The following is a 27,033-nucleotide window of genomic DNA, read 5'->3' as shown; positions in this document are numbered from 1 at the left end:
AAGAAACAATTTTCACTTTCAAAAATATAAATGGTTTATTAAGACCTTATCAAAATACAACAGAACACTGAAAAAAGAAAAGAATACAGCACCAGAAGCAAAGAATTCAGTCACTGTGTGCTCATCTACAAAATGGTTGCTCTGTCTTTTATACCTCTAGCCCCTCCCAAAGTCTTGTCAATCGACTCCTTCTTCACTGTCCACCGGTGGAGATCACTGTCTTAAACCTTGATTGGAGGTGAGGTGCTGCCATAGTAACAAGCCGACCCTCCCAAATGCCCCAACTACTGAGGCCATCCTGTGATAACAATGCAAGGGGGAGGGGAAAGATAACTATACATCTACAAAACTTCTCTTAACATATATTTAATATTCACCTCTTCATTGTGATAGTCAACCATGGAATTATTCATCTATAACAAGCCCCTCTTTTCTTTTTCTAGAAGTCATTTTGCTTGAACAATTAAGTAAAAACTTTCTCTCTCTCTTGAATGAATCATACCAGCATCTGTTGATGTGGGCAAGGACAGTGGGAACAGGAGAAAAAATCTCAGGTTTTCGTTAGACACACTTATTTGGAATGGACAAAAGGGCATCACAGAGGTTCAGTATGGCTTTGACTCGATCTACCGTGACTATGTGGTTGCTACCCATAGTCAGGGTATCTTAGGGGTGAGTACAGAGGCCAACTCGGTCCTGCCTTCCAGTCCCTGTCGAATTAAAAGACAACTGAGGAATTACAGAGGTCTGGTATGGCCTTTTGTCCCTACCTTACCATGCCTACGGGGTTGCTACCCACAGCAGGGCTATGGAATCTTCTTGGTAGTAAACAAAGGGACCAAACTGGCCTTGCCCTCCTTCCTTTGTCTTATTTTCTTAAAGAAGCTGTCTCATTACCTTTTACAGTCCCTTGGGTGCTTCCCCTCAACAGATGCTGGTAATTCTCACCCATGAAAACAGGAAGACAGTTCTCGAGCTAGTTGGTGGAAGCCTGACTCAACTTTTTGGGCATCTCGGTGTTTTTCTGGTTTTCTCTCAGTCTCTGCTTGAGAGTCAATCTTGTTTCACTGTTGCAGAATGAGGCCTTTGACGGGGATGAGCCATTTGTCGGGTGCAGGGAAAACTCGGGGCTCAATATGAGTCAACAGCAAGTTCCGATTATTGAAGAGAGCATCAGACACTTATACAGCAAGTAATAAGCTTATGAATATTCTGTAAGCCAAGTGATCTATTGGTTAAACTATACCATCAACTCTTCCTCATTCCTTTGGGCCTACATTCTTTATTTCCCACGTCTCTGTCCACTTGTTATCATACCCAGCTAGGCCCAAGGACACGCTATCTTGCAGGTGCAAAAACCAAAACTAGCTGTGTTCTGTACTTTCCCAGCTCCTGGTCAGCTAACAAGCGAATGTCTACGTGACCTCTGTCATGTAGCCATTTCTCCGCATTTCACCCAGCCTGGATGATACAGTTCATTCTTTGGGTTCTTCTACTAGGCCTTTGACTCTGTTGGCATGAGTCCATCCCTGCTCTGTAGTTGGCACGGTCGATTCGGTGGTGAGCAGTACCTGAAAGGAACCTTCCAACTGGGGAGTTAGAGATTGATCTCTGCATGACTTAATCATCACCCAATCCCCAGGATTAATATTATGGATTCTGAAATCCAGGGTGGTAGTTTGAAAAATTACCTCTGTATGTCTTAGCCCTTCTAAGGTTTGTTCTCTAGACATAACTTATTTCTTGGCATTGGTTTCCCCTTCCTCATAGGTGGCAACCTTCTGGGGTGAGGTCAGGAAGGGTAACCCAAACATCATTTCATAGGGTGAGACCCCCAGATCTGACCAGGGTTGGGTTCTAATTCTTAATAAGGCCAAAGGGAGACATTTTATCCGTGACATTTGGGTTTCAATCATTAGCTTAACTAGAGCTCTTTTAAGAGTCTGATTCATTCTCTCAACTCAACCAGAACTCTGTGGATGCCTTGGAGTGCGTAATTCCCATTTTACTGCCAGGGCCTGAACAACTTCCAGCAATATCTTCAATGTGAAATGAGTTCCCCGGTCAGAATCAATCCTGTTTATCATTCCCTATCGGGGAATGATTGATTCTAGAAATGTTTTGCTCGCAACACTGGCATTGGCTTTCACAGTGGGTACCACCTCTATGCAACGAGTCACATGATCTACTATCACTGGCAAAAACTTCCACGTTGTACCTGGGAAAGCTCAGTAAAGTCTACTTGGATGTTTTGGAAGGGCCATAAAGCTACTTCTCACCCTCTTCTGGGTGTTTTCCTCATGATTTTCTTATTCACTTGTCGACATATCACACACCATACAGTCACCTGCTTAGCTATCCCGAAAGTTCCTATGCATCCCCAATCCCTTAGAAATTGACCACTTAGTTCTTGTGTACCCCAATGTGTTGTTCCATGTATGCCTTCTAGCATTTTCTTGGCAAGGGGTTTATTCAACATTTGCCTCCCATCTGCTAATCTCCACTTCCCTTCGTTATCTTTTTTGGCTCCTGTTTGAAGGAGTTCTTCCTCTTCTGTCCCACTGAATACGGGGACTTCGTGCATTTCTCTCATTGATGTTAATACTATTATTAGTTTTTCTGTCTCTGATTCAGTTGCATTTTTGGCTTTTAAATCAGCTAAATTGCTCCCTTGCGCCCCTTTTTGATGTCCTTCAACATATACCACCACTACTTCCTCTGATAATTGTAAGGTTTCTAACTCTTCTAAGACAAATTTTTCATGAATCAGTCCCTTTCTCTTTGAATTGAATAGCCCCCTCTCTTCCCAATTTTTTCCAAAGTTATGCACTGCTCCAAAAGCATATTTTCAATCTGTAGCTATTGTTCCCATTTTCTGTGCTAATTTTTCCAGAGCTTTCTTTACGGCATACAACTCACATGCTTGGGCTGACCAGTTGAAAGGTAACTTTCTCTTTTCTATGGCTAGTAACCCTTCATCCACTATAGCGTACCCCGATACCCTGTGCCCCTTTATTACCCGTGAAGATCCATTGATGTACAATTGTTTTCCACCTTGGAGTGGCTGATCTGTTAGGTCCTCTCTTACTTTAGTTTGATAGTTTATAATCTCTAGGCAATTATGTATTAGTTCCTCATCTGGTTCTCCATAAAAAAACTGGGCAGGGTTGAGTTGGTTACTCACGATTAGTTCTAAACCATTATGTATTAAGATGGCTTCATACTTTAGCACTCAGGAATCAGTGAGTCATTTCTCAGCGTTTTGGCTTAGGATACTTCTATCTGAGTGTGGGGTACATATTTTCAATTTTCCCCCAGTTTTTTGCTTTCCTCTACGAGTATGGCAGTCGCTGCCCCCGCCTGAATGCAGGTTGGCCACCCCTGGCTGACAGGGTCCAGTAATTTTGATAAATAGGCCAGTGCTTTCCTGGATCCTCCCCAGTCCTGGGCTAGTACTCTGTGAGCTGCCCCTTTTTCTACATCTACAAACAGAAGGGTTTGTCAAAGGCAGGAAGACTCAGTTCTGGTGCACTGACTAATTTCTGCTTTAAAGCTTTAAACTTTTGTTCATCGTCTTTTTCCCATCTAATCTTTTCTTCCACTAACTTTTCATGCAAGAATTTGACAGACTTCGTGTATCCTTTTATCCATAGCCTACAATATCCCAACAAGCCTAAAAATCTTCTGACTTCCCTCTTAGTTTTTGGCCGTGAGAGTGAGGCTATCCCTGCTATTCTCTCAGGGTTCATCCGCCAGGTCCCTTGACAAATCACATGTCCTAGGTATTTTACTTCTCGCTCTACAAATTTGAGTTTTCCTTTTGATACTTGAAGTCCTTGGTTCCCCAGAAAATTTAACAACGCTATGGTGGATTCCGAAACTTCTTTGTCTTCCTGTCCTGAGAAAAGCAAATAATTTACATATCGGATGAGCTTGATCTCAGGTTTAATGGAGAAGAGTTGTAGTACTTCTCCTAGGGCTTGACCAAAGAGGTTTGGGGTTTCAGAAAACCCTTGGGGTAACCTAGCCCACCAAAGCTGTTGCTTCCTCCCAGAATTGGGGTCCTCTCATTCAAAAGTAATTATATTCCTACTTTCCCCTGCCAGTGGACATGCCCAAAAAGCATCTTTTAGGTCTATGACGCTAAACCACTGGTCTTCTGGGGGGATATTACTCAGTAGTGTATAGGGATTAGGCACTACTGGGTACCGATTCACTGTTCTGTTGTTTCTCAAATCTTGGACAAGCCTGTAAGTCCCATCTGACTTCTTTACTGTTAATAGGGGTGTATTATGGGGGGACATACATTTTTCTAAGGTCCCATCCTCAGTAGGTCTTGGATCACCAGCCGTAGTCCTCATCTCTTTCCAGGGAGAGTGGATATTGTCATACCCAAACTGGATGGTTCTCATTAACTATTTTTATTACTATAGGTTTCATGTTCAATTTACCTCGGTTTTTTGGTTTTGCCCACACCATCTCATGAATTTTGTCCTCATCTTCTTCCCTTAATTGGAGAAGCTTAACCACCATTTTCCCTTCCTCTAGGAGCACTCCAATGTCAAACTGCACCTGTAAATCCCATCCTAATAAATTTCACCCTGCTTCTGGAACTAATAGAACATCCCCAATTCCTATTTTATTTGTTCCTTCAATCTTTATTTGCTCCTTCAATTTTTATTTGCTTTATAACTGAGGCTTTGAACCCTTCCCCTTTAGCACCTACTACTTGCACAGTGTCTTGACCCTTTTTGCACCCCTTTGGGATTCTACAAACACAAGTTCTTTCAGCCCCTGTGTCTACTAAGAATTCAAATTCTTCCTCCTGAGGATCTATTTTTAAAGTTATCAAGGGCTCCTGATGGTATTCTGTCCCCTGGAGGTAGAGCCCCTGACACCCCTAGTCTTCCACTTCTCCTTTTTGCTCAGTCTCATAGATCCTCAGCTCCTTTTCCTTCAGGGGGAAATTCTTTCTGATATGCCCACTCTCTTTACAGTAAAACCAAACTGGTCCTAGGTTCCCTTGTTTTCCAAACTCCTTTTTGTGTTCGGCCCCAAGGCGCTGCATCCCCCCTCCATCTATCTTCCTGCACTCGGAATCCCCCTCCCTTACATGGGCTGTTCTTTACATGCTGGTTTCCTTCCCTAATGGCAGTTACCATTACCTTGGCTTTTGTCTTGGTCTTCATCCCTCTTTACATACATTTTCTGTGCTTCCCTTTAAAGATCCTCTAACTGTAGTCACATTACTCCTCACAGAGAAAATCTGAACCTCAAAGAAAGGGAATAGGAATATCATAAAGCATGGAGTATGTGGATTTTTAAAGGGACAAGTTGATCATTGCTGTGTTCATATCCCAAATGTAACTGCAGATGTAGAATATGACATCAATCAGTTGAAACAAATAGATCATGAAGCACAAGAAGAACAAAAGGATTTGGCTACAAGCTGGTTAGGAAAAATCTTTAAAGGATTAGGGTGGAATGTGAGTTCATGGATTAAATCTATAATTGAGAGTGTGATAATCTTACTAATTGTATTTTTAGCAATTTGGTTAATTTACAGCATCTTAAAGGGAGAGATACAGAAGAAAACATCCTGGAACCAGAGGATAATAAAGGCACTAACACGAGATCCACGCCCACCATCTTCTGGCTCTCCAGTTCATAACAGCATCCACGATAACATTTACATCAACCCTGGATTTGAAGAACCAAGTACGAACTGAGGAATAAAGGACTGTATCAAGTGAAAACATTTACACCTATAGTGAAGTGAAAATGCTTTCAAAGGGGGGAGAATGATAGTGGAACCCTGGAAAAAGTTAAAGATAGAATCTAAAATGTTGGGCTTTGTGCTTTCCCAGATCAACTGCACCTGCGTAAGCAGTATGATAAATTATATAATTGTTAGATGTGATGATTGTTTAGTAATTAAATGTAATTATTATATAACCATAAGAAGAATAGTGAAAAACTATGTTGGAAATTCAGAGAGGGGCTAAATTTATGTATACAATAGAACAATATAAGTTTAATAATTAACATGAAAGTTATGTAACGATAGAGTATAAAACATGATCATTTCAGATGTATGGTCGGAGCCAGATTTGGGTTGAATATACCCCGATTCCCAGAGCTCTTAATAAAAAGCACCGCATATAATCCCCCGTGATTATGTGTTTTTGAACGCTAACAATATGGCAATGGCATGAATCTTTATTCCAACAGTCAGCTCCCGGTGCCAGTAATTTCAAAGAGGATACCCATCAGCAAGCACTCAGATTATTCTGCCAAGTTCTGGAGTGCTAACTCAACAGGGCTAGGGGAAAGAAATGTGCTCTGTAGGATGCAAGGCCATTCTAAGAATTTCATGGAATGCAAGTTATTTTTCTTGGAAATTACATTTGCACATTTCCACGCCCTCCAGCACTATTGTCCTTCAAATTTTTATTTAAACCAAGACTAGAGGATTATTCTTCCAAATTACTATTCAGATTTTAAATTTAGATGGTAATGCTATGTAAGAAGAGCAAATCCAGGACAGCAGATTTGCTAGCTCTATCATTGGCTCTCTAACATTTGTTGGCACTAGAGGAACTACCTTTGAAACCTTCTGGTCTGTCAGCCCATCTAAGGCAGTAACAGAACATTATGAAAACCCACATTAGAAAATACATCATGTCTCCATTCCCAGTTGGTAGAAATTATAATGCTTTTTATAGCAATACTCAAAGGTCTCAAGAAGTAATGCTAACTTCCTTACCGCCTCATTTCTAGCCAATCTCAAAACTCCTAGCATTTACACAGAAGCATGGAAACATGTTAAAGCAACAATTGTTCTAGCTTGATATAGCTCTGGAAACTCTGCTCATTGTCAAATGCACAAATTCAAATAATTAAGTCACAGAAATCAAGCACTCATTTCTCCTTTTTCCTGTCCTTTAGTTAACAGATGTATATTAGGGTGTATACCCCCAAAAACTTATCACAAACTCTCCATGATCTTTGGAAAAGGAGATAAAATGCTTAAATTAATTGTCTGTGCTATTGTAACTTGACAAGTCCCCACATACCAGGACACCCATGGTACTGGGGTCAGCAAACAATGTGCAAGTAGTCAGCTGACAACTTTTTTTTTGAGATTGAAAACTCAAAGTAGTGAACCTAATGTATTTTACCTCTAATTTGATGAAGACAGAAACAACAATTCAAAGTGCCTAAAAAGCAAGTTGAACCCTAATAAGGGAGATTTCTCTCTGAACTCAAGAGGAAGTACACTTCTATCAAAGTAGCTCCATTCAAAAAAAAAAATATCACTCATATTAAAACTTGAGTCTCATACTGGCAATAAGAAAAAGCTGATGCTAACCTGACTGCTATCTAGCATATTCCAGATGTTAAGAAGACCAACTCCAAGTTTAAAAATAGTATTTACCTCCCTGATAGAAGGCCTGAGTAATTTAGTGTCAGATACAGGTCTTGAGTCCTGAGCACTTGGGTTGCCACAAAGGTATGAAATACATCCTACTGTCTGGAGAAGACTGGAGGTGGGTCACAGAAGTGTGCTTAATGTTCTTGACCCAGAGTGGTCTTAAAAGTTAACCTCCTTACCTTAAGACAGAGTGAGCAAAAATCTCTCCTCTGAATCTGATCTACCCTCTCCAGCCTGTCATTTCACAGAATATCATGCTATGTTTCAGATTCTCTCTCTCTTAAGTGGTGTGAAGTTAAATTACTTCCATCTGTGTAAGAGGTCTCAGGAAAAAAAAAAAGGTTCATCATAATAGCCTATAATTTACTGGGGAGTACCACTCTCCATTACAGAATTAATGGAATAGGGTTATTTTTTCTAATAGACTCCTAAGCATCATTGAAGAGCCTTTTTTGTGCTAATTCTGTTAGAAACAGGGCTAAGTAATTCTGACCCCAAACCATATATCATTAAAGGGCTTCAGCCAGTGCTCAGGGAATTAGTTCATTTAGAGAGTTTTTCTTCTAAAACACTGGAAGCATCCCATTCTCTCTGAGCATGTAGCTCCTATTTAAAATTGGTGACGTATTACAAAGTTACCTTGATCTATTCCTTCTGTTCTTTTCCTTTTTAAATTTAAAAGTGCATTTTGTGGCTCCTTTGCAGCTTCAGCAGGACAGTTGGGTCTTGGAAGCTGATTTCCTGGAGTGGGTCCTGGTCGGTTACTGAAATACTTCTGTTTCAATGCCTTAATGATAATCAAAGAAACAGAAACAAGTAATTAGTATGAAGTGTAATTTATAAAGAGGTTATAGTGAAACCAAACACGTTTAATTGGGCCTTAAAAACTACTTGAGCACTTTTATACTACAGAGTAGCCTCGAGGCAAATAAAGGTTGTGTTCGCAATTACTATCCACCCCACATGGATCTGTAAAGCAAGAGATAATTGTACACTCCTATTTTTAACCAGTGTTCAGACATCCTGACAAAACTAGATTATTTTGTAAGAAGTCTTGTATAAGTGGCTTCTAGCTCTGAAGAGCTTACATTCTGAATAGATCATATAAGATGATGATATAAAAGAAAGTAGGAATAATGAAAAATTAAAGGAACATTTTTGAAGTCTTGATCAGATTCACAATCTGGACACCAGCTGTTTTGTTAGTTTTTAAGATGGGCCTTTCCCCCATATTGCTCTAACTGTGCTGTTTCTACCCTGTAAACTGTGAGAATGAAATCACTTGTATTAGAGCAGAAGACAAACACTAGTCAGCAAGATTGGTTTCATGTAGCACAATTACATACCTTACTTTAAATTTTTGGAACCATGAAGTGTGATTAACAAAAAAGTAGCTGTCTCTTGGGTAATAATTCCTTTGCCAGTTACATGATATTCAATGTCAGCTATAAAGTTTAGACTAAAAAAGTAATATATATTCAAGTCACTATCCTACAATATGACCTGAAAAATGACTACATACTTTTGAACTATCTTTGAACTATTGAGAGATGTCTCAAGCATAGCAGAACTAATTATTTGGAAACTTAAGAGCAAATATTCTTAAAGATAGTGGCCAAAACAGCCTGAATGTGCTCTGGAAAAGTCTTCTAGTAAAAAGATACATAACACATGCACTGATCTCATGGATTCAAATCTAAGCAGCAATGAGGGAGTCCTGGCTCAAAGGGGACAGTGGTTTCTTGCACGCTTCCCTATCAGTGTAAAGTCATAGGGAAGCGTGCCAACTGCTTTTAACTTTTAAGCTTTTAACTGCCAACTGGTGTATCTTCCTCATCTCAGAAATCAGTATTGCAAACTAGAACATTCTGCAAGATCTTGCTTCCAAGTCCTCCATTTCTCCCCATTACAGAGTAGTAAAATTGAAAGTATCACAGAAAAGGATAATTAGATAAGAATGATGGTTTAATCACCACAGAATTTTATGTTTAAGAAGTACCATAAAAGTTTAAAAGACATTGAAGAAGAGACAGGATGAAGTAAGGAGAAAAATCTTCCAAACCCAGGGAGTAAGATAAGCTATGTTAAGACTTAACCTTCAATTTTTAGGTGACTGAATTCAGCATGTCAAATATCACTGTTGGAAGGTCATGGCTCATACACATTGTAGTTCTTCACCTTGACTCCACACTGGGAATGGAGATGACCACTTAGTACTATCCATGCCTTTCACAGTTCTCTCTATAAAACACTGGGATTACGTTTCTAGTAATTCATGTCATGTTTCATTTCAAACATGGCTAACTGGCTTCAAAAAACATTTATCTGATATTAACAGTGGTTTAATGAACATTAGGAGATAACCCAAGTGTACTATACCTGAGTAGCTGTTACTCTAGTGGAAGGATTAAACGTGAATAAGCCTTGAAGAAGACTGAGCAGATCATCACCAGCTGCACTGAAGATATGCTGAAGTGGCATTCCAGGCAATGGCTTAAATGTGACATAATCTGGAAGACTTGTCATCCCCTAAAAAGACCAAAAATAGAATATATATTTTTCCCCTAGAAAGAGTTCAGCTTTTCACAGAAAGTGAACTGCATATGGCTCTTTCACCAGAAGCAACTCATCTTTCAAAACACACTGCTAATACTTGGTCACTGAAATAAAATAACTAGAGGAATAGAAGGTCATAAAAGCTTTTTTTAAAGTAACTGCTACAGTGTGAAACAACTATCCAAATGATCTGTCCTTCCCTTGCCTTAGTTGTGACCAGTCCAAAAGGAAAAACTGCTCAAGGAAGTATGAAAGAATTTTAGACTGGGTCAGACAAATGAAATAAAACCTCCTTTAGTGAACTGATATGGCAAGAGGGAAAATATTTACAAAAGAGTCAGTCTTCACCTTCTCTACATTAATAAACGTTATCTGAACATCATGTACATTTGGATTTTAAATGCACAACTGAAACTTTATATGGACAATGGGAGCAGGGAAGGAAAATATGTACCAAGCAGTTAAACAAAAAATGAACTGCATACTTTTTTGTCCTCTAGGTATGAAATCAAACCCATTGTGTTCACATTCTAGCATAAAAATTACACAGACAATTGTAACAGACAATTACACAAACATAATGATTTTGTAGTGTTTTAAGTATTTAAAGCCTTAGCTGTCACACTTCAAGTTTGTCCAAGTAAAGTAAAATATTAATACAACGTCAAATATGTATTCAATCAGTTATAATCTTGATAGTAAAGGCTGCAATTATTAAAATGCACATGTTTGGAAATGAACTTGGGAATTATGTCATCTTTGTTGTGTTAACCAATCTCCTATTCTCTCTTTTCCTCACTAGTGTCTTAAATTTTCCCCTCCAAAGGAAGGAGAAATGTCATTGCAAAAACCTTCATGCATTCCATTTAGAACCTTCAAGAAATATCAGAATTGTGGGGGCCTAGCAGTGCCTCACACAGCAGTTCTCCATTTGGCTACAGCTCCATTTCATGATCACATACCATAGCATTCCAGCACTACTTACAATAAAGAAAAGCTGCATGGAAAGAAGGCAGAAGTGAACAAGTCCAGTGAGTGCTTCCACAACTCCATCCTGATCAAGGAATTCTGGACTCCCTGTGTCCAGAACTGGTACTACTCCCTGGTAACTGGTACAAGTAGCTCATCAGACATTATGTCTTGCCTCCTGTCCCTCTGTTTAATAACCACGGTTGGGTAGGTCATTGTGTGACGTGACAGTAAGTTTGGCCTGGTGTTACTTAACTTGTTGTCATCTCAGAGAAAATCGTACTGATTGTATTTGTTTCAGAACCATTGTTGAGGCAAATTGTTTATCCTTAAAGCTGTTGGTCTCCGCTTCGTATTATCCCCAAACTATAATTTACCAAGGCCAACCTGCAAATGGTTCCTACTTCTGAAAGTGATTAAAGCCTTCCAGGTTAAAGCATGCTAATTAAACAAGCACCTCAAAAACATTAAGCAGCAACAACAATCTCACACTAGTAGCCATGTGATACTGTGCACATAGAAAGGAAGTGTTGATACTGTTACTGTTGACCAGAGGTTTGGCAAGAGAAACAACAAATCTCAGTTGCTTTATGAGATGAAGCAACTGCCTTCTGAAAAATCTACTCAAGTATTCTGGTATAATCACTTAATTTCAAGAGCTAAAATAGAGAGTATCAAGTAAAACCAGTATCAGTCTGTTAAACAAAACAACTCACAGGCCATTGTTCTTCTGTTGGAGTGCCCAGTGTTTCAAATATCCTTGTCAGCTGGTCAAGATCAGAGTCTCCAGGCAAAAAAGGAACCTGGAAGAAGGACATGGTATTTGATTGAATTAGCTTCTGAACTTTAATTTTAGAAAGAAGCTTTGAGTGATACTGCATAATTGTAAGGCAAAAGCCCCCTGTATACCATCTCCCCACAAAGAGGTACACTGGATAGTTGAGGCATTCTGTTTATGCTCAAATAGATTCTGAAAGTTTCCTGAACCCAGGCTTGGTATCCGTGACTTGACAGCAGACAGCTTAAACATAAGACTATGTTTAATCACAATCACATTAACGTAAAATTTACTAAATACAGAAAAGATTTTATACCTCAGTAGTCAGCCTAAAGTCAGTTGGTCATCTTTTCCCCACTTGTTCTCAGGAGGTAGCTTTTATATATATTTAAAGTGAATCACAAGTTTGCCTTACGAAATTAAATGAAAACTTGAAGGAAAGAAGAGACCCACTAGGAGAGAAAACTGTCTGATCAGTGTCACATGACATTTAAATAAAGCAAAAAACTGAAAAGGGGATATTTGTCCGGTTCAACTTCAAGCTCACATATCAGACACACAATGTAAGGAAAAAGAAACTTGGTGACCAAAGCAAATTTATGAAGAATTAGAGGCAGTGTTTAATTAATTAGGACAGAAAAACCATAATGGATATCCCTAGTAGACAGCATACTATATTGTGGCATCATGAAAGCCCCTTGAATATAAACTGCTTTCATAAAAAGCTCTCGGAAGTTGCATTGTCCCAAAAAAGGACACATACATTTCAAAATATCACAATGATAAAAACTGAACCATAATGCACTTTGTGTTTTGTGACAAACCAAAGAATCAACTGAATTCAAGAATTATTGGCTTACTAACTTTGCTTAAATGCATTCAGATTTAGCAGGTCTAATGCATATTTATGTATCCATCACCAGTGCTGCTTAAAGAGCCACTGTTCATTTCCATATCTTGACCTGCCAATCAAATTCAACCAGCACACCTATTTGGTGTGACCAGTCAAAGCAAAAGGTTTCTTTCAAAGTCTTTTCACACAAGTCTGGTTATGATACGGCCACAAAAGCATTCAAAGGTGTAGAAACCAAGCAGAAGTCACTTAGTCATGGAAGTGCAGGATACTTCATGCCTTCAGCTGTATCTGTACCCCAACTCTCCACTGCTCCCCTCACACTTTAATGTCCTCTCCAAAGAGCTATACAATAAACATTCCACTTCAGTGGAAAATACTCAAGGATCATTACATTTGTTTACCACACTGAAGAGTGCCATAGGATTATCCTGATGTTAAGCTCCACAACTTCATTCCAGTATTGTCAACTAATCGCATTTTAGAAAATTAGTCCTCCATTCATTTTCAATAAAACCACAATTAAGGTACTGGTGATTATAACTGAGGAACAGTGTATAAGGGATAGCCCAAGCACGTATATGCATGTGATGTTACATTCCTAGAACAGTAGTGAACTAAAATAGGTATCTGTGGACTGTAAGAGTTTCCTCCTTGACTTCTCCCAAGGCAAGACTGTGACAGTTTGTGGCAACTTTTTAACCCAGGTGTTTAAAGACTTCCAATGCTTGTGATGTTTATGAAGCCTCAGTTTATTCCAGAAAACCACTTTGATTACAGTTAATAAGATTTTGGAAAGTTTTTTCTGGCCTGTGTTCATCTGCTTTTAGCAGGAAAGAAAAAAACCTATAAAAAGCCGCAGTGAACAGAAGGGCAAATACAAAATGCTTACATTTGAATACTTACTCTGAGGAGTAATTCAGCTAAAATACAACCAACAGCCCACATATCAACACCAACACCGTACATTCTAGCCCCAAACAATAGTTCTGGAGCTCGGTACCACCTGAAAAGAAAACACATTTTGGAAGAATAATCTGGCTTTGCCCATGTCAAATGCTACATACTGTTGCAATACAAAAGCTAAGAAAAGGATATAACTTCTACCTATATACTTTTTAAACATTGAAGAGTTGTATTCTGTAAAGTGTTTTGTTTAAGAAGAAATGAACAAATTTGTGCACACCTCACCATAGGGTCATGTACAACCACAGATTAATTGCAGTTTCAACTGACCTGATTACAAGTATTGAACAGCAGACACGCAAGGAAGAAAGTTCTTAACATGCAGGTAAACTGAAATTTTCTTAAAATTTTATGTTGAATGAATCACAGCAAGACAGAATTCCTTCCATCTCCCAAGAATTTCCATATCAACAAACCTAAGTATAGAGACTACTTTTATGTAAAATGAGCCTTGTTTTATTGAAAGAACTACTCACACTGCCTAAGAACAATCAAATTTAACAAAATGGCACTGCATTTGACACTGTAGAATTTCTGTCTTTTGAATAAAGGTGTTAAACCAGCTTTGCCTGAATAGCTTTAGCATCCCAGCAGTCAGAAAGCAGAATGTTGCATATTTTGCAGCCCCACTTTTTATAGCATACCTTAAATAAGCATGCCATAAAAACCATTCATAAATACTTAAACTGGTTCAAGTGTTTGTCTCAAAATAGGTAATGTGAATAACTCCAAAAATGGTTCTAGGTTCTTGTGATTAGCAGAAAGTAGCAGTTGTCTTTCTTGCTCCAAAATCCAGGCTTCTAAGCAGACACGTGCTATTTCCAGACATTTCAAAAGAGTATATTTTGATAGATAACAGGAACCACCCCCACAGATATATACTCAAGCAGCTCTTATAGAGACTTTGTTAAACAATGCTTCCTTGTGGTATTTTTATGCAGCTCTTGCCACATCACATGAGCAGATGCCACTCTGAATATGTTGATTTGATATGACATATTTCAAGAAATACCTATAAAGCAACTAAACAATCTCTGTGTAAGAAACAAAATAGAGTGCCTTACCTTGTTACTACCTGATGTGTGTAAACTCTGTTTGGGCTTCCAAAAGATTTTGCCAAGCCAAAGTCAGCCAATTTTAAAACTCCATTTTCATCTAGCAACAAGTTATTTGGTTTAAGATCCTGTCAGTATAGAAAACAAATAATGAGATTTGCCAGTATTGATAAAAACAGACATATAATGAATCTCCTGGCAGACACATAATAACAGTGTTGTAAAATGCAAGATTTAATTCCATCCTAAATCCTACATTGTGAGTAAAAAATTTAACCCCCCCAGGATATAAGGATTTCATTATATATGAAAACCATAGTGAGACAGACCCAGTTAATACTAACACATTTAACTTGCAGAGTTTAAAAAAGTCTCTTGATAGGTTTTACATTTTCTGCAAGTACAGCAGTTGTGTTATCTGCACAGCTGCCAAATTAATAATAAAAAGACTTGGCCGATGCTTCAAATAATGGCAGAAATCACAGAAGTCACACAGTTCAATACAGTAGCAGTATATTGTGGGCTGACCTCAGGCCAACAGAGATCAACCCAACAGTACCCAACAGTATCCAACCCAAAAGTATCCACACAGCCATTTGCTCTTTTTATTCTTATCCCACCCGCCACCTTCAGCAGTACAGGGGAGAGAAGATCAAAAGCAGGAAAACTCTAGGAGCAGTACAAAGGCAGTTTAAGAGGAAAGAACTAAAAACCAAAGCAAACAAACAAGGCCATGGAAATCCTTCACCACCCTCCAAAAGGAGAGTGATACATAGTCTCCAAACAGCAGCTAGCTTGTAAACCAAAATTCCCCCTTTTTCCTCTACCCCAGTTTTTACCACTGACCAAGGCATTACATGCCATACAGTATCCCTACGAACAACTTGGGTCAGCTGCTCTAGCTGTGTCTCCTCCTTACTTCTTGCCCCAAGCCTACTCATCAGGGCAAGGGCAGAGTGAGAAAAAGAGAAAGCTTTGACACTGCCTGATAGAAAGGAGAAAGCCTCAAGAGTTCAGCTGCTATGAAAAATGTCCAATCCATCCCAGGCAGACCCAGTTCACAGTGACAATTAAAGTCACATCTAACTGGAGAACCTTTTATGCAAGTATCAAAGTCATAACCACATCAGTAAATGTTAACATTTCTGGTACTGCTATTATCTCTCCAAAACAGCAAATATGAATGCTTATGGAATGAGACTGTCTAAATTCCAAAACTACCTTCATTAGGCTTTAGACTAAATCCACCCAATGTGATTTTTGTTGCAGGATGAAGGCGGTCAATTTAGTACATGCTTACCCTGTGTAAAATCCAATGCTGATGTAAATATTCTAATCCTTGAAGCGTCATCAGCATATATGCCTTGATGTGAGACTGCGTCAACACAATACTTGTATCCTTTATAATAACCTGCAAAGTGTTGAAGTCATGGTAAAGCTCAGCACACAAGACAACCTCATCTCCATTCTTTCAGCTCAAAAGTTATTTCCACCTTTAAGACAGGCTTCAGATTGGCAGTCATATATTCTCTACCATTTCACCCTTTTTCCAGAAAAATAGTCAGTTCTGGAGATCAGAATTGAAATGGGGAGTCCAGATAGCTTACGTGAACTTTGCATAACCCAACAACAAAAAAATGTGTGGGAAACAGAAGTTTAGCATTCAATCTCAGTTCCATGTTGATACCCAAACTTCCAGGAAAAAGATGTACACATACGAATGATAAAAGTGACAATAAACTAGAAATTATGTTTCCACTTATTCCTTCTTTCTCTTTGCAATTTAAGTAACTAATCTTTGTAAATACAATGGTTTCCTCTTTTATTTCCAAAAAGACCAGAGGGTATAGCCACTTGATTGTATTTTTAAAAAAAATCTACTTCAGTTTTCTACATTCTTTGATTTTTAACATTAAAATTCTACAAAGACCTCAAAGCTTGTTTGTTAATACTACTGTCCTGCTCAGTAATAGCCTTCCATAAGCTGAGTTATGGAAGAGCTAAGACTGCACAAATTTCATGTACGCAGCATATGCTTAATCACAACAGGCAGCAGTCTCAGTGGCAGCCTGAGTGATTGTCGTGGGGTGACAGCCTTCAGCCTTTATCCCAATATCGTGTGTTGTGTCTGGCAGCTGTGCCTTCCCCCCCCCCCCCCCCCCCCCCCCCCCCCGGCCATCTTGCTGTGGCCGGATGGGGAAGGGGAAGAGGGGCGGGGGTGTGCCCAGGCACTTTTGCTTTGGGCTTTTGCTGCTTGGCTTGGCTAGCCGCTTGCTTGCTTGCTTGCTTGCTTGCTTTCTGCTTTTTTTTTTTTGCGCTGGTTTTTTTTCCTTTTTTTCCCTTTTCTTTTGTTCTCTCTTTCTTACCCTCCCCTGAAGATACTGGACCGGCTCTGGATCTGGCCTGAGAGCTCCAGGACACCCGAAGCCTGCGACAGAAGCTCGGCGCCCTCACAACACAGTCTGGTCCCTTTTCTTTTCTTGTGTTGGGGAGTGTTCTTTTTGTTACTTGTAAATAAATAGGTTTTGTTTTCCACTTTGCTCCTCCGAGGAATTCCTTCCCGAACCCGGTGTTGGGGGAGGGGTGGTTGGAGGTTTGTTCTGTTTTGGGGGGGCTCCCTTTTTGAGATTTCCCCCTAATTTGTCCTAAACCAGGACAGTGATACCACAGTACAATTTAAAGATTGCACACATGTACATCATGCAATCCAAGAGTATTTAATTTTTCTTTGTACACCAATCTTCTTCATCTCTAAACTTTGCCTAACTACTATGTAAACAGAATGAATCCTCTAAAAGTCTACTCATTACTAACCTCTATTAGCAAAACTCTGATCTAACCTTTTCATGACTTGCATTCACCTAAATTTCAGCAAGCCTGTCCCTGGAAGGCACCAATTTGCAATTACCTAGCATTGCTACATTTGAAAACATGTTTAAAGTGCACATGATTTTACTACCAGCTTGTCTCTTACTATATTTTAGTGTCACACTTATGTGAACATGTTTGGTGTTATGCTTATCAACTGCATTCCAGAAGCAATGATCCAGAGGTTCTACACTCTGACTGGAGTTCCAGAAAACGAACATAGTCAACATAATTTCTTCCTTTAAGATCATGCTGACAAGTATTTCGAAGTAAAGGAATTAATCAAATGAGAACTCAAAAACTGAAATTACTGAAGCTACTTTTAAGACATGACCTTAATCAACTGACATAATAAAAGACACCTTTCGAATATGGGCCTGTTAAAGCAGCACTTTCATAAACCATCTTAATATACAGAAATAAAAAGTCTTTAAAAATCTTACCTCTAAATCTGTTTCCATAAAATCAAACACCAGACTAATATTCGACTTGTGTCCAAATGCATCAATAAGCTGCAAAACAAAATACATTATGATTAAGCATGCTCTGATTCTTCCAGTTTTCTGAAATTCAACACTACGGTAGTCTGTATGTGAATTTTCAGCTTACTGAGAATTTGTTCAAGTTCTTTGACTTGTAAAACAAAAATTCTTACTCAGTTTAGATTCTTAACTCAGTTTCCAAACCAGAAAAAAATTCCCATTAAATATGGCAATAACATTTCACATGATTGCCCTTCCTTCCTGGAGGATAGACAAAAGAGCAAGAATTAACTTTATCATGTTAACTACAACAGATAATGTAATGCAAACCACATATCTTCCAAACTTTCCTGTTCTAACTACCCTTCACTGAGACAAGACTAAGTTTGCCCATGGATTCAGCTTTGTGCATCTCCTTCCTGTAAGCATACAATATTTCGAAATTTTAAGTGTTAGGCTTATGAACTTCAGATATTTTTAGATCTGTATTCATTTTTGTAGCTAGCTTTCCAAGGTAAATAAAACTCTTTTGAGGACATCCAAACAGCCCTTTCTTAGGATGAAGCTGTGTAATGACACAATCAATTTCTAATTTGAGATAACACAAGCGTGATATTGAGCAAAAGCAAGAGATCATTTAGCTTGGTGTTCTTCCTTCAAGATGAGGAAGATATGTGTGCAACTGGTGCAGCTCATTCCTCAGTCTCTGTGATGACCACATAAATTGCCAAATTGCAAGGTATTTGTTTGAATAGTTCAGAATAGCAGTGACTGTGCCCCTTACACTCCCAAAACCCACAAAAGTTTTGTAGGGACTACTAAGAGGAGCACAACACCATCTCTTGGTTTTAGAACCTGCTTCTGGAACTCCTGATCATAAATTTGTCTAACTCTTCTTTGAACGGTTGATGCAATTTGCTTCTACACAGCCCATGGCAACACATCCTATGAATTCATTACACACTGAGTGAAGCAGCACAGTCTCCACTCCTGCTGCCAATAGGTTTTAAATGCATCTTATTTCTAGGACAATGGTGTTTGGAAATATAATTCCTGCACGGACACCACCTATCACCTTGGTTTTGTAGACCTCCCCATTACCAGCTTTTCCCTCTCCAAAGTGATTAATTCCTCATTTTTTCATAAAGAATATGCTCCATCCCTCTGCCATTTTAGTTGTCACCCCCTGCATATTCTCTAACCTTGATAGCTAAAGCAACCACTTTGAAAGTAGGGTCACAATCCAGAAGAGAACCATATTTCCACTTTGAAAAGTATATGGAAAATTAATATTTCATGTACTTAATCATATTGACACTTTCTAATTATCACTATGATCTAACTTTTTAGTGTCTTTAGCTCCAGCTGTGTATCTGTAGGTGTAAGTATACCAAAATGCAATTGAAACTAAAAATATATCAGTCTTACTCCTTCCAAAAGAGATTTTAAACATCATATCTATGTGCTAAAATAAGCCTGCTATTTTATACATGACTAATAAGCCACATGACTTCCCTGTTACCATTGCTTTAAAAAGCCTGCTTTTTGACTGTCACCAGTTCCCTATGAAGCAATCAATCAAGTAAATTCAGCACGTTGTCCATTAGCAATCCTATAAGAGATGCAAAACCAAGCAATCTACATTCTCACAATTGTTCTACCATTAGCATCTATGTAGGCCCAGGCAAAAAACTGAAATGATTAAAAAAAAAAAAAAAAAAAACAACACCTCTGCCTTTGTTATTGAAATAGGCACATAATAATTGACATAATAATTGTTGAATTACTGAAAGTATTTTAAGACTGACTCTAGAATTAGCATTTGTTTTACTTACACCAATAATATTTGGATGGCTTAGCTCCTGTAACAGTTTTATCTCCCTGAGGGCAGTCCTGTTGATTCCCACAGTGATGAAAAGAAGAAAAGAAGATGAAAGCACAAAATAAAAACTCTGGATTAAGCTCCAAATAAATTTGTCATTCACTCACAGACTATTTGCTACTACAAATTACATTCTTAACACTAGTCAATTTGCTAAATAACATGGACATTGCCATAACTAACTAAATTGCTGCAAAATAGAAATGGGCATACACTTTCTTCCATGGCAAGTCCATTTCACACCATAGTAATCAGACTTAGATTATGAAGCAACACATCTACATTTTGGCACAAAGGGAAAGTTGTAAGGAAAAAAAAAAATCACCTTTTTCAGGGTATTGGAAGGCTTCCTTTAATTTTAAAGAAAAGTTTCATTTTGCAACCAGTCCCTCAACATGTCTCACTTCCAGAGGGAGGCATACCGCCAACCCTCATTAATAAACCTCTTTTCTTTTTGACATACCATTATCTAATAATGCAAGGCATATGTTTTTCTACATTTATTCTGTAGCATATACAAGGCATAGAAGAGAGAGCAACCAAAACCTGCTTACTCTTACTTGAATTTCCCCATAAGCAGATTTTATAGAGGAAAAACCAGGGGCCAACAGGGAGCAAACGGTGTCCTTCAGCAGTCACACTGATGGCACTGTCTCAAACCATGGTTCCTGCAGGGTACCAATTCCTCCTTCAAAAATGCTAGAATGTGTGGCTTGTATGAAAACTGGCAAGCAAATACTCCTGTGGTGTACCATGCAGGAAATTCCAGCTGCACATGAGCTGAAAAACAGTGCTCTCCTAAAACCTGGCATATGATTCAATGCTAAAACTTGCAAAGTTTTGGGTCAAGCTACATTGATTACTTTACATTCCTGCTTTGCCTGTTTTAATTACATGTTTTGGAATCAAATTAACAAAGGCTGCTTTTGGGTAGGCACAGTCTTAGACGAAAACAAAAAAGCATGCCATGTTATCAGATAACACAGGGAAAGCAGATATTACCATTATTTTGAATAACATCTTTCACCTACAGCTAGACACTGTAGAGGGCAAAAGCAATGACTGTCCCTAAGGGCCATTAAGCCATTGAGGGCCAAGTAGATCACAACTCTTAGGCAGCTGGCTCAATTGTGAGACTCTGGGAGGAGTGATCAGTTTCTCTTTAAAAGAAAAGAACTGGAGAGTTGATAGCAAAGACTGTTCACTGGAAAGCTGATGAAGGAGTCCTGAAGGACAGCAGCCTGCACACAAATAAAATTCTGCTGCACCTCGCAGGCGATAAAGATTACTTGGTTTCAATTTGCCATATTCACAACTACAGGCACAGGGCTGGTCAGAGCACATGCTCCATAGGGTTGAACATCAAAAAAACAGGACACAGAGACAAGAGTTTTGATCTTGTTTTTATCCACTTTTGCCTCTGCACACATCACAAAAATAGAACAAAGGAAACATCTGAAAACATGCTAATACTCTCACTCATCTTAAGTGTTTAAGGCATAGAGATGTATTGATACAAAAAGGTATTCTAAACTCAGTGCTGTTGTTATTACTATTAATCCATGCTATATTCATGTATGAATTCCATTAAAATTGAGAAGTTATATACTCATATTTAAACATATACCATTCATGCAGGTGTCTATGCTGTTTTTGGTTGTCCCGGCAGCTTGTGAAGCAAACCTCTACTAAGCTTACTGAGCTCAATTTTCTCAGCCAATGGTATGGGAAATTAATGTCTCAATTCACAAAAACAAAGCAAACAAAGCACAGCTTCTACAGTATGAATTTGTTTTAAAACTCACCATCTTTAGCTTCTGATCTATGCCCCAGTTTAATCTGAAAATAAATATTTCATGTTAAGCAAGATTAAGATGGTGGAGAATACATTTTTTTAGTGCTGCTCCTCTAAGACAGAATTCGTTTTTGAGTAATGAAGCACTTTACCAGCTGGGTTGGCTTTAACTGGAGTTTATTTCCCCCTTAAAAATTAACTGTCTCTACAGCATTAGTTTTGACAAAAAATAGCAATGAGGGCACTAAAAACAGACATAATGCAAGTATAAACTACTTTGTAGCCACAAAGCTTTATTACAACACTAAATGAGCTTCTCCTTAGGGACAAATGAGAGCTAAGTAATTGACAGTAATCTTAGAGTGATTCTAGTAAAATTAGCATAGGATGTAAACTCAGGCAGGCTCTAGGTCTTTTTGTCTCAATCATCTAATGACTTGAAATTTTAAGTCTAGAATCCTACCATTGATATTTCCAGATGATAAAAGTTAAGAAAATATTCTGATAAAACAAAGAATGCTCTCCACCACAGCCTCTACCAGCAGCAACCATACAAAACAAATATTGCAATGCTAAAGGAATTAGTGCATTAAACAAGATTGCTTACTATTAACACAATTCAACCTGTTGAGTCTTCAAATAGAGAAACCATTGTAACATGCATTTTTCATCCCTTACAAAGAACAGCTGAAGACCCATTTTTAATATAAAAACTTCCTGCAATTCCTTCAGATAGTAACAATTGAAACACTTCATGACAATGTAAGCATTTTCATCATTTGTATGCAAACCAGCATGCTAGATATCCAAGATCACTTTTGTCATATTTTATCAAAAAGCAATCATACCAGATAAGGGACATTACTGGAAAACTCTGAAGTCAAGTAAGGGCCTCTGACTACTATTTATTATTGTTTGTTCAAGCTGGCAGCAACACAGTAACAAATAAAGGACTGAGGGTACTCAAAAGAGACTTGAGGGCCCCAGGACAATTAATAAAAGAATATGGAGCACAGACAGTGATCCTTCTGGTATCAAGAAATAATACTGATAGGAACAGGCAGATCCATCAGGTTGCCATGTGGCTCTGAGGTCGGTGTCACAAGAAAAACTTTGGGTTCTTTGACAGTTGAACGTTTGAACACCTGTTCTACTGACACCTGATGGGTTGCACCTTTCTCAGAGTGGAAAAAGAGCTCTGGCAGAGGAGCTAGCAGGGCTCATTGGCAGAGCTTTAAACTGGCTTGGAAGCGAGAAAAGGAAAATGCCCAGCTCACCAGTGATAATCAGTGGGACAGTGTGTCAAAACTTGAGGAAATGAACACTAATGGGCCACCTCCATCTGCTTCATGAGGGGCTGGCTACAAATTACAGCACCTGAAATGTTTCTCTATCAATACATGAGGAGCAAACAAGAGGAGCTCAAAGCTTTGATTCAGTCCCACAGATTTGATATCACTGACTTAAGTGAAACCTGGTGGGATCAGTCCTGAGACCGGAGTGCCCTGCTGGGCAGCTGCAGGCTCTTCAGGAGATGCACACAGGACAAAAGAGGCAGGGGGTGGCATCATATGTAATGGAAGGGCTGGAATGTACCAAGCTTACAGCTGGAAATGGTGCAGTTGAGAGCCTCTGGGTAGGAAAGAAGGGACAAATAATGTGGATGTCATTGTGGAAGTCTGCTACAGATCTCCCACTCAGGACAATGATGCCAATTAATTCTTCTTTGAGGAACTAAGGGATGCTTCCAAATCAACTGCCCTTGTTCTTATGGGGGACTTCAACTTGTCAGAAAGCAACTGGAAGCATCACACAACAGGTACAGCCTGGGACAGAAGATTCCTGAAAATCTGGACAACTTTGTGGAAAAGGTCCCACGGGAGCTGACTCAAAAGGACCTTCTTGGATCTGCTGCTTGTCAACAGAGAATCTCATGAGCAAAGTGGAAACTGAGGCCATCTTGGCCACAGCAATCACGAAACCATTGAGTTTAAAATCTCTGTTAACAGTAGGAAAGTGCCAGCAAAACTTCAACCCTGGACATGAGGAGAGCAGACTTCAGGCTACTCAGGGAATTGGTAAGTAAAGTCCCCTGGAAAAACATTTTTGCAGGTGCTGGGCCCATCAGTGCTGGCTACTTTTTAAGCATCACCTCCTAGGGGCACTGGAACAGGCAATTCCCAAATGTCATGAGTCAAGCAGATGAGGAAGAAAGACAACTTGGCTGAACAGGGATGTCCTCTTGAATATAAGGTAAAGAAGGAAGGCATACGCTCAATGGAAGCAGGTCAGGTGACATGGAAAGAATACAGAGAGGCTGCTTCACACTTATTATTGGAAGGGGAATCAATATGAGATTTTATTGAGATGGTGGCCAACCTCAATGGACAAAGCTGCAAGAAACAAGGCTCTGCTAATTCAATTATTCAGAAAACATTTGTCTAAAAATGACAAGACTTGAGGTAACAGCACAAAGCTGATTCAGGGGAGTTTAAGTTGGATATTAGGATAAAATTCCTCATCCAAGGGAAGCAGCCATGGCACCAAGTGGTGTTTGGACAACTGCCTCAGGCACATGGTATGATTCTTGCGTTGTCCGGCACAGTGATGACAGCTGGATTTGATGATGTTGATGGGTCCCTTCCAACTCAGCATATTCTATGTTTCTATAAATTTTAAGGAATTTTATAAAGGATAACATTCTGGAATGAAGGAAATTGGACACTGCCACAGGAACGATTTAAAATAAAACAAAAAAAAAACAACAACTATCAAGGCACAGTAAAGTCTGCAGTTCAGTAATGTGTGCGTGTTGGTTTGTTTGTTGAATAAACCTAACAAATAACTAGAAATTCAAGTCACAGACCATGCAACCCTTCAGAAACACAGCAAAGCCACTCCCTCTTCTGGGGTGGGTGGGCATTACAAACAGGTTAACCAGATCATTTAAGCAAACTTCTGTGCTTAGAGAGATAAAAATGCATATCATGCCATTTCCCATCAAGTTGGTTAAAAAAGAAAAAAGACGTTAGGTAGGTCAAGAGTAACCAGACACTTTGTGACATGCTGAGAAGACATTCTGACACATACCTTCTTAATAGCAACGATTCGGTTGTTCGTCTTGTCCTTGGCTTTAAAAACAGTGGCGAACTGGGGACAGAGAGAGATGCTGCCGTGAGCAGGGCCTGACAGACTGGGCGAGGGAGAGGCCCCGAGCCCCCCTCGGGTCCGGGGTGGGCACCGCCCCGCGCTCTCCGCGTCTCCCTCCCGCCGCGGGCGGGCGGCGACACGGGCCGGGCCCAGCTGGGCTGCCGCAGCCCCAGGGCCGCGGGCGACCCCCGCCGCGGTCGCTCACCTGCCCCTCCCCGAGGAAGTCGAGCTTCTCGTAGCGCTTGGCGCGGGCCCGCGCATCCATGACCGGCGCGTTGTGCGGCGGGAGCAGCGGCGGGGATGCCCGGCAAAGCGGCAGCACTGCGCGGCGCTGCTCGGCGCTTTAACCCCCCGGCCCCGCCGCTTCCGGCCCCGGCCCGGCCCGGCCCCTGCGCGCGCAGCGGCCCCCGGCGAGGCGCAGGCGCCGTTCCCTGACGGATCGGCCCCGGCTCGGGTGCGCGGCGCGGTTCGCGCTGCGGCACTCTGCTGCAGCGGGCAGCAGCTCCTCCCCGAAGCTGCTTCTGTTTTCACCCTGATATCAACGTCTGACATCCAGGGATAAAATGAACAGGGCCAGGGGACTTCTTCTCTTTTTTAATGCCTTTAGTAAAAGTGATCAGCTCAGGATTGGGCGGCTCGGCAGGGCTGCAGTCTCCGTCGCGTCTCTCAGGGCGACTCAGAGGAGGAGGATATGCGCAGCTCCGTCCACTAGGGGCGGAGCCGGGGGATCCAGTCCTCGTGGGAGCTTTTAGTGCGTGATGTCCCTGTCAGATGTTACTTTCTCAGCGTTCAGTCCTGTCTGGTCCCGGCGTTGGGACGACTCTCTACTCAGGGCAAGAGGGGCTCCGCATCTCTGCAGGCTCAGCACTCGGCTCCTCACGTCCAGACATCACTGCAGTCTCTCTTATTTGGCTCGTTGTTTTTGGGGTTTTCTCTGTGGGTTTGGAGTCGGGGTCCCACAAAGCATTCTGGCCTTTGGAGTCACTTTGCATAACCCCTCCCCTCCAGGTCTCTTCTCTTCACTGTTCTGGGAAAGGTACAACTTAGCCTCGGGCAAGGCTCTGCTGATACAAAGGGAGCGATAAGCCACAACGACCCGGTATTACAATAACAAAGCACTAAGAACCTTGGCAGAGACAGATCTGGCTGCGTCTCTGTAACTCTTTCTCACAAAAAAAATATTAACCGAATTTTTGTTCATAACAAGGGACATTTCTGTAATTTCTGTGCTTAGAGGGATAGTTTTTTAATTTAAAAATTATTATTCTATAGAAAGGCTGCTCTCAGGCACTTTGTTAGGTTCTAGTGGAAATTCTTAATTGTACTTCTATAGTTTCTTCATTATGAATAATTACCTACAATATAGTACTTAAAACTACCGTCAATACCATCAATACTACTGCTGTAAGAGTAGTACAGTATTTCTCATACAGGAGAAATTCTCACTTGAAAATTAATTTCCCTACATGTCCAAGCTTTGCTATTATTTACTAATTAGTCTGTAAGACCAACAAAGTTGTGCAACTATGAAGAATAGCCAACATTTCTGAGAGCACTTCAGCATCTTCCTGCCTGTAAAATCATTCTCAGTGACACATCCAGGTGAGTCAGTCCTAACCTCAATCCCTGAAAAAGTGGTGGTGTGCCTCATACTGGAGGCCATCTCTCCCTATGGGGATGACAAGAAGATGATCAGGAATATTAACAGGGCTTCACTAGAAGCAAATATTGACCAACCTGATTGCCTTCTACAAGGAAATAACTACCTGGATGGGTAAGGGGAGGGCAGTGGCTATTGTCTACCTTATATTAGTAGGGATTTCAATGCTGTCTGTTAACATCCTCATAGACAAACTCAGGAATGGAGGCTGGATGAGTAGACAGTGAGGTGGATCAAGGACTGGCTGAACAACAGATCCCAGAGGGTTACAATCAGTGTCACAGGGTCTAGTTGGAGACCTGTCCCTAGTGGTGTCCCTCTAGTGTCATCCCTAGTGGTATTCAATGCTGTACTGTTTAACTTATTCATCCATGACTTGGATGAAGGAGCAGATGCCTCCTCAGCAAATTCATTGAGAACACAGAGCTGGGAGGAATGGCCAACACTCCATGTGTTGTGCTGTGCAGCCCTTCAGAAGGACCTCAGCAGGTTGGAGAAATGGACAAAGAACCATCTGAAATTCAGCAAGGGCAAGTGCAGGGTCCTGCACCTGGGGAGCAACAACCCCAGGCACCAGCACAGGC

General features: G+C 40.2%; 1 protein-coding gene across 4 annotated transcripts; it reads right to left on the bottom strand.

Annotated features, from left to right (window-relative positions):
• LOC141725200 (cyclin-dependent kinase 7-like) lies at positions 1–25,466 on the bottom strand. 4 transcript variants are annotated; one of them, XM_074532059.1, is made up of 12 exons: positions 24,995–25,190; positions 24,730–24,789; positions 21,651–21,683; positions 19,798–19,866; positions 17,924–17,992; positions 15,913–16,023; positions 14,622–14,740; positions 13,498–13,597; positions 11,677–11,763; positions 9,815–9,964; positions 8,075–8,222; positions 1–1,582 (listed from the first exon to the last, which is right to left on the bottom strand). In XM_074532059.1, exons 1-12 carry the CDS (start codon positions 25,052–25,054, stop codon positions 1,476–1,478), a joined length of 1,113 nt encoding a protein of 370 aa, XP_074388160.1. In that variant the 5' UTR covers positions 25,055–25,190; the 3' UTR covers positions 1–1,475. The 4 variants fall into 4 exon arrangements, 3 of the variants coding, with proteins under 3 accessions (XP_074388160.1, XP_074388158.1, XP_074388159.1); XR_012577904.1 differs by lacking the exon at positions 21,651–21,683 and having other exon boundaries at positions 5,166–8,222; positions 19,798–19,855; positions 24,995–25,462; XM_074532057.1 differs by lacking the exon at positions 21,651–21,683 and having other exon boundaries at positions 19,798–19,855; positions 24,995–25,466.
• Positions 25,467–27,033: the final 1,567 nt, after the last annotated feature.

This window comes from Zonotrichia albicollis, chromosome W (assembly GCF_047830755.1).
Source record: "Zonotrichia albicollis isolate bZonAlb1 chromosome W, bZonAlb1.hap1, whole genome shotgun sequence".
In the NCBI taxonomy this organism is placed as follows: Eukaryota; Metazoa; Chordata; class Aves; order Passeriformes; family Passerellidae; genus Zonotrichia; species Zonotrichia albicollis.
This window is presented reverse-complemented; position numbering and strand designations above follow the sequence as displayed.